We start from the raw sequence: 13,703 nt of genomic DNA, 5'->3' as shown, positions 1-13,703 counted from the left end.
ATAATCATTATATTATATACATATTCTATTATATAATATATATTATCTTATATTATATATATATATATATTCTATACATATATCTATTATAGTATATATACATATATATATATATATTTATATATATATGTTTCGAGTGTTTCGCGCTTGAAGAACTCCCACAGAGCAACTGGGTATGTCAGGTTATCAAGTTCTGTGATTCGATCAGAGACTGCTATAGTGAACCCACGGGCATACTACTCCTTCAGTGTGCCCAAGTGAAACACTGTACCCGTAACACTGTACCATGTCCAGCGATGCAAGTTGGAGCGCTGGTACCAGAAACCAGAGATCCTCATTCTCTGGGACCTAGCAAAGTTCCGGAGATGAAGGTTGTTCTCGCTGCTGGGATCAGCTCCCGAGCCATGGGGGCCAACAGACATCTCTGCCACAGATGAGACTTTAGCATAGAACGCCTCTTTCACATTGAGTTTGCAAACATCCTTAAGAGCGTATACAGCAACAAGGGAAATGAAGCCAAAAGTATGCTTGAGTCTCAATGTCATAATACGCTCATCAACCTCAAATACCGAATGTTGAAGTCGGCTGGAGATGGCTATGACTACTCCCTGGAGGTGATGACCATTGCTGCGGCCTGAGCAGCAATGGCCATCCTGATCGTGCCACTGTCAGGTCTTCTCACCTCTGAGAGGGCAGCCACCCAACTCCCAATCGCTCCAATTCCCTCGATAGTAGAGGTAACTGGTCATCCTGCCACAAGGATCGGATGTTCCAAGCGCCTACCTGGAAAGCTGAGGTTAAGCCTCGAGTGGTCACTCTGGGTGCACGCCATCTCTTCCGCTCCCGCCGACGCTGCCCCAAATAAACGGGGTCGGCAGGCTGTGGGGCCCCCTATCCTCCTGTGGGGTTCTCTAGGGCTTTGCCCCACAAGCTTCATGGTGGGTTGGTGCCTGCCGGGGCGCAGGTGGGACAAGTAACTCTCGTTCCCATCCTGCGCCCCAACATTTGCCCTCCCAATGGGACTCACAGCTGCGTGGGAGGGACAGCACCCCTCCCCCCAGCATATCCATTTATAACGGTAGTTGCTGGGAGAGGGCTGGCAAGGCCCACCTCCCCAGAACTGCCCAATTACCTAAGGGGCTAAGGGGCAGGAGTTGGTACAGAGCCAGGGCGTGTCCACACACCGGTGGGCCATAGCTCCATACCTCTGGGGCCTCTTGCTGCTCCAAGATTCCCTACGGTTTAGCCTTGGACCGCAAGGTGCCCAGTATCCATGGGTGGCCACGAGGAGGCACTGCAGAAGTCTCGATGACGGAGAGGCTGTGAACTGGCCGAGAAGGGTTAGGCAGAGCTGCTCCCTTTTTTGCACTAGGCTAGCCAGTGGTGGCAGCTGCAAGCAAGAAGGCATCCAAGCACTTAACACTAGGCTACCACACCATCACTTCACATCACCTTGCACGTTAAGCACCCACCCATCTATATAGATGATGTGAATATATATATAAGTAATGAAAGAACAAAAGCAGAGAATGCATATTTTCAATTTTTATTCTGTCTCTTTACCTCTTAATCAGACAGAATATGTAAGAAAAAAAAACAAAAAAAAAACTATAAATTGACCTCAAAGGGATAAAAGTATATCAAAGATAAATTATATTCTTTCAGAGGTAATACAAAGAAAAGATACATAAATAATATGAAAAGACTATCTTCGTTTCTGTGCTGTGAAAATGGACTGAGACAAAAATATGCAAAAGTAATATTAACACTAGTTTATTACATTTGATATTGAGAAGAGGAGTTCAGAAATATATTATGATAATTCCTGACTTTAATCAAGACAGAATAGCAGTATACTAGTCTCTTATTAATATGTGCTGATTCCTTTCTGCTTTGTCTCATAGTTATTGTAATCTGTGAACATTTCCACATACATACTGAAAATTTCCTTTATAGCTGGATGTGTTTATGGGTCTATAATAGCTAAATATGTTTTATTTAGTCTTTGCAAAACATATAGGAACAAACAAATGAACTTTTTTCTCTCTTCCAGGGTAAAGACTATGACCGTCTCAAGATGTTGGAAGTTGGAGCGGATGAAGCTGAACGTTGGGAGAGAAGAAAGAAGAAAAAAAACCCAGACCAAGGTTTCTCTACCTATGAAGATGCTACAATTAGGTACAGAAAATATGTTATGTTTCAAGCTTCAAATTTTCTTATAAGTATTTGAAGTACTAGAAACTGTAGTATATTTTTGAAACTATTTCTCAAATGCATTTTTTTGTTGCTGTGCATTGCAAACTGCTTCACATTATATTATCTGTTAGCTAATGGAAAATTCCCTAGATCATTAAAAAGTTGTCTTTAAAATTAAAAGGTTTCTCAAACACTATAAAAAATTATGGCAAATAATACATCAAAACTTTGCTTTCCTTTTTTTTTTTCTTTCTAACTTTCAGACAGTACAACCGTTTGGTAAAGAACAGGAAGATAGACTTAGAAGAATATGAAAGAGAAAAAGAGGCAGTGGGGGAAGATGCATTCTATGGAAGGGACAACACTATAGCTATTGGGCTTCACAAGGATTCCAAAGAAGCTATTGATGGTATGGTAGATGATCTAGAGAAACAGTAAGTATTATGCAGCTTGCATTTTTCTTTTAAAGTTTTGAAAGAGGAAGTAGCTAGACATATAGATATGCAGGATATCTTTATCCCTTAACCCAATCACTACAGATATATTTACTGTCCCCTGGTTTTTGTTTGGTTGGTTTTGTTTTTCTGTTTGTAATGTGCAGACGGCTCCATATGTACTTAGCCACTAATGAGCCTATCAAAAGGCCTTAGTGACCGCTCCTGATTTCCCTATTCCTTGAAATTGCGGGAAAATGTGTTTTTCTTTCTAATAATAATTCCTTGAAATTGCGGGAAAATGTGTTTTTCTTTCTAATAATATTGATATTTATATTGCTATTATTCTTACTGATACTTTGATTATTAATTTGTTATTAACCCTTTGCCAATGGGCATGGCATGTACGTACATGTCATGCCCACTGTGAGTTTACTTGTTTAATTGTTTTTACTCATAGATCGCTACACTTGTACCAAGTCACCAATGAGTACTGCCTGTCTCACCCATTCACCCTTTTCGTTGATTTACGAAAACATTTTACGCTATCTTATTTTGCTGTTACTAATGTTTATAACATTATATTAATTCTAATGTTTACAATAAAAATAACATCGATATTCATAGCACTAGTAACAATTCATTTTTCTCGCCAATACAAGAAAAGGTGAAATCAGGTAAGGTCACAAGATCTACTAATTGACTCCTTTGTTGCTAAGCACTAGCAGAGCCATGTATGTGCAGAAACATTTCACAAAAATATAAAAAATGAGCACAGCATTCTCCCCATTTTTTATTAATTTTCCCCATCGGCATTGGGTTAAAGTCTTAGTTACATTAAAGACAATGAAATAATACAAAAGAAACTTTCCAGAAATCAAGGAAAAGGATAAACAGGTGAGACAGGTAGGATTAATATCTGACTCCTTGGTGACTAAGCACTTGTAGAGCCATCTATGTGTAAATACAAAAAATATACTTGTATTACAGTGGACATTGCATGTATTCTTGCCATCTGAGCAAATTGGATTAATATGTGTGGATTATTTCACTTTGTGTCAGTGCATTAAGTATTGCATTACACATATTATTAGTTATAAGATAGAATGAAAAAGAAGTAGTTTGAAGTTTTAATGTTTCACCCAGTTGCTTTGTGGAAAAAGTTAACAGACGGATTAAGTTCTATAACAACAGGCAATTACAAGCTGTTGGTGCTCAGTAACAGCATTTGTGTGAGGCAAACAGAGAAACTAATAGTATTAAAAGTGTGTTTCTTACTTGTGACATGGCTAGCTACATGGACACTATGAAAAGAAAATGATGGGTAAAAAATCTCGATGAATTGGGTTTCACAGATCACTTTAATTCACTTTCTGTGATACAAATATATTTTGCTAATTTATGTTTATTGAAAAAAAATATAGTCAGCAAATGTTTTATTTATGTAAACTCTTCCTCCCATTTACACAAAGTGCCAATATTTTTTTTGTGTTGACCCTGCCATCTACATTCAGAATGCTAAGTAGATAAGATACATGTATATATAACAGATATGCTACATATATAGATAGCTTGATTAAGATTAAGAGTAGAACATACCTATATTAATTTCATTTCATTTCAGGATTTCTAAGCGAGAGAAATACTCACGCCGCCGTATCTACGATGATGATGCTGACATCAACTTTATCAATGAGCGTAACATGAAGTTCAACAAGAAGCTGGAGAGATTCTATGGTGACTACACTGAGGAAATCAAGCAGAATCTAGAACGTGGAACTGCTGTGTAATTTTTTAGATGTTTCATGCCAATTTTACAATGTGTACAAATTAACAGAAAATGTTAATTTGTAATAATTGCAGAAGTTCATGGTGGATTTTAGTATCTTTTGTTTTTATATATTATTTTGTCATTGTCATTAGGTTTCCTAGAATGTATCACTTAATTAGGAACATTATTGAAAACAAAGAATAATATTTTGGTTAAGGGATGCTCAGAAAAAAATATATTGAGTGAATAAAAAATATTATTATTAACCATATTTTTTATGTATGAAATAGGACAGTATGTTAAGGTTTCACATCAATTAAGATAAAATGATAAAGATCCACAAGACTCAAGAAACATGGAAGGATTACAGTGATATGAAAGTATTCTGCAATGCATTTTGGTTTAAAATTCAATTTTTTGTTGACCTTGTTCAGAAAATATGTGAGTGAATAATTTGTTTCATATTTGTAATTCAATAATGGGCGTGTGTGTGTAGTTGTGTGTGTGTGTGTGGTGTGTGTGATGAGTGATGTGAAATGTGATTTTGGTATGATGACGTGTGTCTGTGATGCCGTGTTTGTGTGCAGAAGATGTGATGTGCATGTGGTGTCTTGGTCAGTGTTGATCATGTGGTGTGTGGTGAGTGGTGTGTAGTGGTGTGTGTGTGAGTGTGATGTGTGAGTGGTGAATGTGTTGGAGAGTAGATGAGTGGAGTGAGTGGAGAGTGAGTGGTGAGAGTGAGATGTGAGTAGTAAGAGTAGAGAGAGAGAAGTGGTGTGAGTGAGAGTGAGATGTGAGTGAGGTGAGATGGAGTATGGATGGTGAGTGTGGTGTGTTGGTGTGAGTGTGAGTGGTGTGTGGTGAGTGGAGTGGAGTGTGAGTTGTGGTGTTTGCACTGTGGAGTGTGTGAGTGATGTGAGAGTAAGAGTGAGAATGAGAGAGAGAGTGAGGAGTAGAGAGTGAGAGGAGAGAAGAGAAGTGTGAAGTGAACAGAGAAGAGTGAGATAGAAGTAGATGAGTAGAGTAGAGTGAGTATAGTATAGAGTAGATTTGAGAGTAGTAGAGTAGAGTGAGTGAGGGAGGGATGGAGGAGTGAGAGAGGAGGGAGAGGAGGAGAGAGTAGAGGAGGAGAGGAGAGGGAGGAGGGAGGAGTAGAGAGAGGAGAGGGAGAGGGAGAGAGAGAGAGGAGAGAGAGAGAGGGAGAGAGAGAGAGAGGAGAGGAAGAGGGAGGAGGAGGGGAGAGAGAGAGGGGGAGGGGGAAAGGAGGAAGGAGAGGGGGGGAGGGAGGGGAGAGGGAGAGAGAGAGAGAGGGAGAGAGAGAGAGAGATAGAGAGGGAGAGGGAGAGATGATCAAAGATCTTTATTGTGCAAGAAGATTGAAATTCATACATTTTTAAGATGATAAAACACAAAATCTCATATTTTTTCCAAAATTTGTCTTGTTCTTAGCATGATACTTTACAGTTTAATGGACTGACAGTACAAATTTGTAACTTCTCAGTTTGTCATGTTAAATAAATAGACCTAATTTTTTGGATTTGTTTTTTTTAGATTTACCTTCATAGCATTGCCTTTTTTTTCAGAATATATCATAGTTTTATCTTTTATTCATTTACTTAGTTGTTAATAAGGTATGACATTATCTTCAAAGCTCTTGGGAGTTGCTAGTTTCATCTGATGTGCTCGAAAGTGGAACTTATATGAATATATTTTCTATCCACAGATTTTCATGACATATTATTTCTGGAAATACCTTTAATTTCATTTTTGTACATGAGTTTTTGTAGTGACATTTTATAGAGGTTAAATTCATGGAATAATATATGTGAATTAGAAGGCATCTTTACCCCCCCCCCCCCCCAAAAAAAAAAAAAAAAAAAAAAAAAAAAAAAAAAAAATCCAATTCCTGAGAGTTGTTTAATGATGGTCAAATATTTTCCAAGCCTTATAGCTTGGAAGCATAATGGAAAAGATTTTTTATACTTGTCTACATATTTCTGTGGATAATGCTCATTTTGTTTATCTTATTAACACATAATTTCCAAGAAACTGTTTAGCTTTCCCATGTAGCAAGCCTACATAACAATTATTTCAAATTTGTAAATTAAACTTTGTTTTATGAAAACCATATTTCAAGAAAAATAATAAAATCACTCCTTCACACAAAAAATAAGTGAGTGAGCTAGAGTGAGTGTGAGAGCGAGAGTGAGTGAGGGAGGGTGCAACAGGGAGTTAGTGAGAGAGAGAGAGAGAGAGAGAGAGAGAGAGAGAGAGAGAGAGAGAGAGAGAGAGAGAGAGAGAGAGAGAGAGAGAGAGAGAGAGAGAATGAGATGTAGTGAGCTGAAACCTCAGCTTCCTACTTGCCATTCTTGCCCCTATGTCAAGCCACATAAGATTTCATAACAATTCCCCCCTCCCCCACCTATCCCTGCACCAGGCCATGACAGAAACTATGGGTGGTGCAGAAGGTGATGCTGTAGAGGACCTGTCTGCAGGAGACGCTGCTGGACTCTGGAGGGGTCTATCACACCCATGGGATGATGCATGGGGAGCAGGAGGTCACTGCTCTGGACTGTCATGAGGACTTTACAGCCACCTTCAGGAAGGAGGGTCAAGATGATTGTTGTCATCCCCCCCAAATTATTCCTGGCACCAGGCCATGACAGAAACTATAGGTGGAGCAGAAGGCGATGCTGCAGAGGACCAGCCTGCAGGAGATGCTGACAAGCCTTGGAGGAAATTCTGCGGTCTTTACTGGGATGGAGAATGACCTGATTTGCTGAATAGACATTTGGCCCTTTAACGCTTGAAAATACATATTTCTGAAAGCTGGCTAGCCAGCCTAATTTTATTTTGTTTTATATTTAAATTTGTGTACATATTTTCTATTCCTTTTCTTTTTGTACAAAAATTGTTATGTGTTTTTTATTAGAGATCTATGTAAATGTCTAAAGAAAATAAAAGCTGTAATGTTTTAAAGAACAGATGACAATTTTAAGAATAATGATTCTTGGTGCACAGACTCAAGATTAATGAACTTGGTGCACGACATTGTTTATATAAAAGGTAGGGTCAACCAAGGTCTATAAAAGTATACTTATATAGACCTTGGTGTTAACAACCTTGGAGGGAATTGCGGATAATCTTGGGTTAGTGATGTGCTCAGTCTTTCCCTCAGAAAGCCGACATTTTTAACGAACTTATTCTTTTGGATTTTATATCCATTGTTTTAATGAAAGATCAATGAAGCTGAGGAGTTACAGCATTTTTAAGGTATTGTTTATCTATGGTGTTTATTAAGATTGCTCTATTTTCGTGCAGGTTTATATTTTTTTTGGCTTCATAATAACAGCTTTTACTTTTATTTCATCATATTTTTTCATTACTTATGGATGCTTGAAGTTCACTATATCTTCAAAATAAATAACTTTACAAAGAGAAAATACGTAGAAGTGCTTCAATTTGCCACAAAATATAAGCAAAGTGACTTGGTGTGAAGTGACACTGTTGTGAGAGCAAATCACCCTTGTTTTAAGATTGCTTGGATGAGTTCAGTGCTTAAGTTGTTATTATTATTCATTTCAGCCATGATTACAGTTAATTAACTCATTTAATTATTGAATTAATAGATGACCTTTGACAAATGTGATGAAAACTGATAATTAGTTGGTGGAATCTTTCTCCGTGTGAAATCTGAATTTCGAATCTCGGTGAATCTCAGGCTAACTATAAATTATCTTTGTTTTCATCAGATGGACGGTTGGAAATATGTTAATTACTGATGGTTTAGATGGAGTGTTAATAAGTTAATGACTACTGTCATGTTTTTTTGTATGGTTTTTTATTTTCTTTATTTATAAATTTTTCTTATCACTTAATGAGAATTTTTTAAGATGCTTTTATGTCATTCAAGCTTTTCATCTTGGCAGGTTAGATTGATATAGCTTTGATCTCAACCTTTAATGATAATTCTGCTACCACATGATGTTTCTAGCCTACCTTTAGTAACAAACCCCAATTATTCTTTTGTGCCGAAACAAGAAGTGCGAGATTTACTCTCAGATGTTCCAGAGACTCCCCTTACAGAGAGAGAGAAAGAGAAAGAGAAAGAGAAAGAGAGCGAGAGAGAGATTGGTGTGGTGGTGGGGTGTGTGTGTGTGTGTGTGTGTGGTGTTGGGGGGAGAGAGAAGAGAGAGAGAGAGAGGAGAGAGAGGGGAGAGAGAGAGAGAGAGAGAGAGAGAGAAAGAGGAGAGAGGAGAGAGAGAGAGAGGAGCACATGTGGGTGTGGTGTGTGTGTGTTGTGTGTGTGGTTGTGGTGGTGTGTGTGGGTGTGTGTGGTTGTGGTGTGTGTGTGGTTGTGTGTGTGTGTGTGCATGGTGCGTGCGTGCGTGCGTGCGTGGTGGAGAGAGAGAGAATAGAGAGAAGAAAAAAGAGAGAGAGAAGAGAAAGAGAGAGAAGAGAAGAGAATAAGAGAGAGAGAGAGAGAAGGAGAGAGAATAAGAGAGAGGAGAGAGAATAGAGAGAGAGAGAGAGAATAAGAGAGAGAGGAGAGAGATAAGAGAGAGAGAGAGAGAAGAGAGAGAGAGAAGAAAGAGAGAGAGAGAGAGAAAGAGGGGGAGAGAGAGAGAGAGAGAGAGAGATAGAGAGAGAGAAAAAGAGAGAGAGAGAGAGAATAAGAGCGAGAGAGAGAGAGAAAAGAGAGAGAGAACAAAAGAGAGAGAGAGAGAGAACAAAAGAGGGGAGGGGAGAGAGAAAAGAGAGAGAGAGGAGAGAGAAAAGAGAGAGAGAGAGTAGAGAGAGAGAAAAGAGAGGGGAATAAAAGAGAGAGAGAGAATAGAGAGAGAGAGAGAGAGAATAAGAGAGAGAGAGAATAAGAGGGAGAGAGAGAGAGATAGAATAAGAGAGAGAGAGAGATAGAATAAGAGAGAGAGAGAGAAGAGAGAGTGCGAGTATGGATTGTGTGTGTGTGTGAATGAGAATGTGTGTGTGTGTGTGTGTGTGTGTGTGTGTGTGTGTGTGTGTGTGTGTGTGTGTGTGTGTGTGTGTGTGTGTGTGTGTGTGTGTGTGTGTGTGTGTGTGTAAGCAGGAGTGAGAGTGTGAATGTGACTGTGAGTGTCAATGTAAGTGAGTGTGAGTGCATGTGCGTGCACGGTGCGTGAGTGAAACTACCATTTCTTTGTAACCCTCTTCACGTAGCCTAGGTATTTTACTCAAACATCTGGATATTTTTCATATTGTTTATTTACACTGTACACCACGGGGTTGAAAAGCTGCAAAAGAACACAGACATAACACTTATTCCTACTCGATAATTTCAGTAAGTACATACTGATTGACGCATAAAAAGCTGCAAATCATGTTTCAAACCAAATATCATAATAAAAGATGACTTACAAAACTTGCCTTCATGTACTTGGAGATTATATTTCTCATGAACTGTCCAAAATAAAGCTTATTTTCATCAGTTATACCTTGTATTACACCAGACGGGAATGTTTAAAAACTCCAGATACATAGTCCATCCCTGGCAGTACTGGATTGAAAGAAATGTTTTTTTTTTTCAGGTACAAAACAGGCGATGTGGAGGTCCCTAAGTCGCACAAACACGATGTCAAACATCTCATTAAAGGTTTTGACAGACAAACAGGACTGCATGTTGCAACCATAACAGCTTACATCGTTCAGGGAAATATAGTATGCAAATATAGTGTCTACACTTAGAATAACAATTCATTTCATTATATAATAATATATATATATATATGTATTCACATACACAAGCACATGTTTAAATCCATGTTTGCTTTAATGTGCATAATAACAGCTGGAAACTAATAACATTCAATTTTTATCGTCGCAATTACAAGTACCCAATATACTAACTGCGGCCGACTTCCGTTACGCCCTCCTTAAAGGCAATAAATGCTTCGAAAAGTGGAAGAATGTTATCTGGAAAGGAATACCCAGGTGAGCTGTTAGGTTCTTATCCTTATTGGACAGGTGCCAGCCACGCCTGGCTCTTGCAGCTCGCCTTATTCACCCTGACCTTGGTGCCGCCGACATAACGCCCATCCCTTTCAAGAAGTGGAATTCATGGTGATGAATTTCTTGTGAATGGCGTGGACGTTTGAGTAAAGAATGTCATTCTTACGATTAAAACTGGCGTAGATATTTGAGGAGACGTAAGACTTGGTGTCTGAAAAAGATATCCATAAATCAATAGTGTGATTGTTTCATCAAAGATTCCTTAGAGTTTAGACATTACGAAGTACGTGCAGGAATCCGGAATAACCGAAACAAGACCCCTTATTCGATGCTTGCAAATGCTGCCATCATAATGGCGGCTTAACTGTGCAACAGACTAATGGTTTCCGTTTTTTATCTCGACAGAACCTTTGGAAGCCCTTGAAGAGCATGGTCTTTCAGAAAAAGGATATATAACAATTCTGTCATAATAAAAGCTCACATATGTCGACTTGCTATTCAGCACGGTTGGTTACATACCCAGTTGAACAAAATCAAGTATGGCTGTAACACTTCAAGTTACCCATATACTATGCATATGAAGGAATAAAATGCAGTTTTTTTAACAAGGTAAATCGTTTATCCGTAAGGTATATATACATAGATGGCAAAATCACATTACATTCTGCCTCTAAGGTTCCTCGTCTCTAAAGACTTATGGATGACACATTTCTTTTACACACATTTCAGCAATATTACAGCAATACACGGAAAATAAAGAGCCCTATATGTTTTCTATAAGGCTAATTTCCCGTAACCGTTCATAGACAGGCTTTAAGCCTTTACATTGGATGCCTAATGTTATATAGAACTACAATATTTTTTTATCTGAATCACCTCGCTGTACATTCATTTAGTTTACTGCATTGCAATATGCATACAATCTTTATATTTCTATACGTGACATTAACTAATACACAGAAAGTCAAGATCAATTTCTCCGTGTTAAACCCTATATACTCTTAATGCAAATTTGTTTTGCGGACGTGCATGTCTTCTACCGCATAAATGAGAACAAAATATATCTTTGTCTTCCACCCCATTTTGTACACTTTTCTTGTAAGTCCATTTCTTTCTCGTATAATACATTAATGATATATGCAGCTTTTTCAAATGAGTGACAAATAACTCGCATTTCGCTAATGTTGCTGTTTGTTTAACCAAAATCTATGTACCACTGAGATAAAAAATAAACTGTTATTACCGTCTCTTAACAGTCACCAAAAGCACCATGTCACTGGGTCACCTGGGTATTCCGTTACCCATGAAAAAATCACATATTGCATGACAATTCAGCGCACTATTCCCATGTCCTCGGGAGAATCACCGTGAACACTTCTAGATTATATTTTGTCAAGAAAAAAGGCACAGAGGAGACTTCATATGTCTCTTTAACTCTAGTTCCGTTTTCATAAGAGAACATTTTATCACTTGGATTCTCCCTTGTCTTCTGCTCTTGCATCCGTGCCCTATGCAGCATCTTTGCTTGAATGTCAATCAAGCATATCAACAAGTTCGAGAGAATCTATTATGTTGGCACGTTTAAGCAAACAGGCGTTGCTTTCGAGCACTCCTTCTGAGTTCACGCCTTTTCACTGACCTTATTCGCAAGATCCCTTAACAATACGACAAAAGGAAGATTAAATAGATTCATATACATTTGAAGGGAATTTCGGGCGAGTATGGCTGCACTCTCCGCCTTCTATACTTTGGCATTCGTCGCCTCCACGGGCCGCTCCACCACCGTGTGCGGATGCAAGGGGGGCGGGTTCTTCACCTTGGAGAACGCCTGCAGGGAGAAAAACCGCGTCTTGTCGCAGGCGTCCACCGTGGTCACGTGCTGGAAGTTGCAAGGCGAAGAGATGTCGGTCTTCTTGGGAGCTCTGTACTTTGATACCTTCTCCTTGGACTTGTTCTTCTTTTTCCCGGGCCCTGAGAGCGAAATGTTGGCGGGGTCGGCCGTCAGGCGCTCGATGTGGCTGTGGAACTCGCAGGCGGCGCGCCCGTCGTTGAAGGAAAGTCCCATCCGCCGGCGGTGGTCCGACGACAGGTAGAGGGTATGGAACTGGGGCTCTTGGGCTCTGTACGATGTGAGGTTGTCCACCACGTCCTTCCACAGGGCGAAGCCCGTTCCCTTCTCCGCCAGGATGAGCTGCAGGAGGCGCTTGTCGCGGGAACGTGTGTCTCCCTGGTCCAGCAGCAGAATGGGTACGCCCGTGTACTTTAGCTCCCACGTGCCATGCGAAGCTCCAGCCCCACTTTCACAGTAGAGGTTAGCCAGTGTGCGACAGACCCAGAGCTGCGTCTTGTGGCCACGAAAGAACGTCTCGATTCGCGCCACATCCTCGTCCGTGACAGCCAGCGGGTCGTCCACGTCGTCTCGTCGGTCCGTCAGGGCGCGGAGCGAATCGTACTTTTCCGTGATGCGACGCACTGCCTCGGCCTGGAAGAGGAGTGACCAAGGTAAGGAATGAGTATTTCGCAAGGCCGAATAACTCTCCTAACAAGCTATTAGACTTCAAATTGAAATAAACTGTTACTGCTAATAACATAATTACGAACCTCCTTCGATGCGGTGGCCTTCCGGATGTCAATGGCGGAGGAGTAGATGGGCTCCTTGCAGTCCTTGGGGGCGTGGTCCACCTCGTCTTCGTCGTCGGCGGCCTGGTACACAAACAGGTGTGGCGTGGAGGCGTGGTGGGGAAGGTGTCTCGCAACGCCCACCTCGTTCAGGGTGGAACCTCCTCTCACGCCGCCCATCGCGATGCTATTCCTGAAGGAGGTTGCGCTCGTGCTGCACTCTGCGCACCGCCCCGAGCACTCGTGGCTGCCCTGGCACATCCTACACTCGAACACCTGTGAGGTAGGGCCGATGCTGCCTGCTCGGACACTACGACCAGCTATCCTGGCCTGCTCACCGTGGGCCAGCACTCCCTGCACCTCCCAGGCCCGGGTCTCTGCGCACTGCATTCACCGATGCTTCGGGTTCCTTCTCGAGATGGATCGCGGCCGGTGGATCACTGGCCTGGCACTCTCATGTTCGGAACACTTCACTTTTTGCGATTGAACGAACTTTCAACAACTAAACTAAATCACTGCACTGAAGGAGACTATGATTCACTGCACCGTTTTCAACTTAACACTGGCTGTTTCGATAAGATCTCTGAGGCTGACATTCACCATCCCGTCTCGTATCTCGCGTATATCCCTGGTCGCGTCACGTCCTCTGGTCTGACAGAGACGCACTGGCAGCGCGGCACTCACTCGGCACTCACTCC

The 13,703-nt window shown here is 40.7% G+C and overlaps 3 protein-coding genes across 4 annotated transcripts in view; 2 read left to right on the top strand and 1 right to left on the bottom strand.

Moving 5' to 3' along the window:
- LOC119579361 (pre-mRNA-splicing factor SYF2-like) overlaps positions 1 to 4,799 on the top strand; it is a 34,939-nt gene extending 30,140 nt beyond the window's left edge. For both annotated transcript variants that reach the window (XM_037927126.1, XM_037927125.1), the window contains exons 4-6: positions 2,054 to 2,178; positions 2,460 to 2,630; positions 4,255 to 4,799. In XM_037927126.1, coding sequence (XP_037783054.1) covers positions 2,054 to 2,178; positions 2,460 to 2,630; positions 4,255 to 4,420 — 462 coding nt within the window. In that variant the 3' untranslated portion in view covers positions 4,421 to 4,799. The remainder of the gene's footprint in view (positions 1 to 2,053; positions 2,179 to 2,459; positions 2,631 to 4,254) is intronic.
- Positions 4,800 to 9,624: 4,825 nt separating this feature from the next.
- On the bottom strand, positions 9,625 to 13,697 carry LOC119579358. Its single transcript, XM_037927123.1, has 2 exons — positions 12,988 to 13,697; positions 9,625 to 12,868 (listed from the first exon to the last, which is right to left on the bottom strand). Exons 1-2 carry the CDS (start codon positions 13,393 to 13,395, stop codon positions 12,128 to 12,130), a joined length of 1,149 nt encoding a protein of 382 aa, XP_037783051.1. The 5' UTR covers positions 13,396 to 13,697; the 3' UTR covers positions 9,625 to 12,127.
- LOC119579359 lies at positions 13,400 to 13,695 on the top strand (the record flags this gene model as incomplete). The annotated part of the gene is given in 1 exon segment (XM_037927124.1): positions 13,400 to 13,695. A coding segment is annotated over 1 exon segment (294 nt), but the record flags the coding sequence as incomplete, so codon positions are not given.
- Positions 13,698 to 13,703: the final 6 nt, after the last annotated feature.

The sequence above is a fragment of the Penaeus monodon genome, chromosome 12 (genome assembly GCF_015228065.2).
Source record: "Penaeus monodon isolate SGIC_2016 chromosome 12, NSTDA_Pmon_1, whole genome shotgun sequence".
Taxonomy (NCBI): Eukaryota; Metazoa; Arthropoda; class Malacostraca; order Decapoda; family Penaeidae; genus Penaeus; species Penaeus monodon.
Note: the sequence above shows the minus strand (reverse complement) of the source record. Positions and strands in the feature narration are given on the sequence as shown.

What these genes read in the sequence shown, in the direction of transcription:
- LOC119579358 (XM_037927123.1), bottom strand. Translation starts at nt 13,395, where the DNA reads ATGCAGTGCGCAGAGACCCGGGCCTGGGAGGTGCAGGGAGTGCTGGCC. An exon ending in AGGCCACCGCATCGAAGGAG is followed by an intron (nt 12,869 to 12,987) that starts GTTCGTAATTAT and finishes CTCCTCTTCCAG; the next exon opens with GCCGAGGCAGTGCGTCGCAT.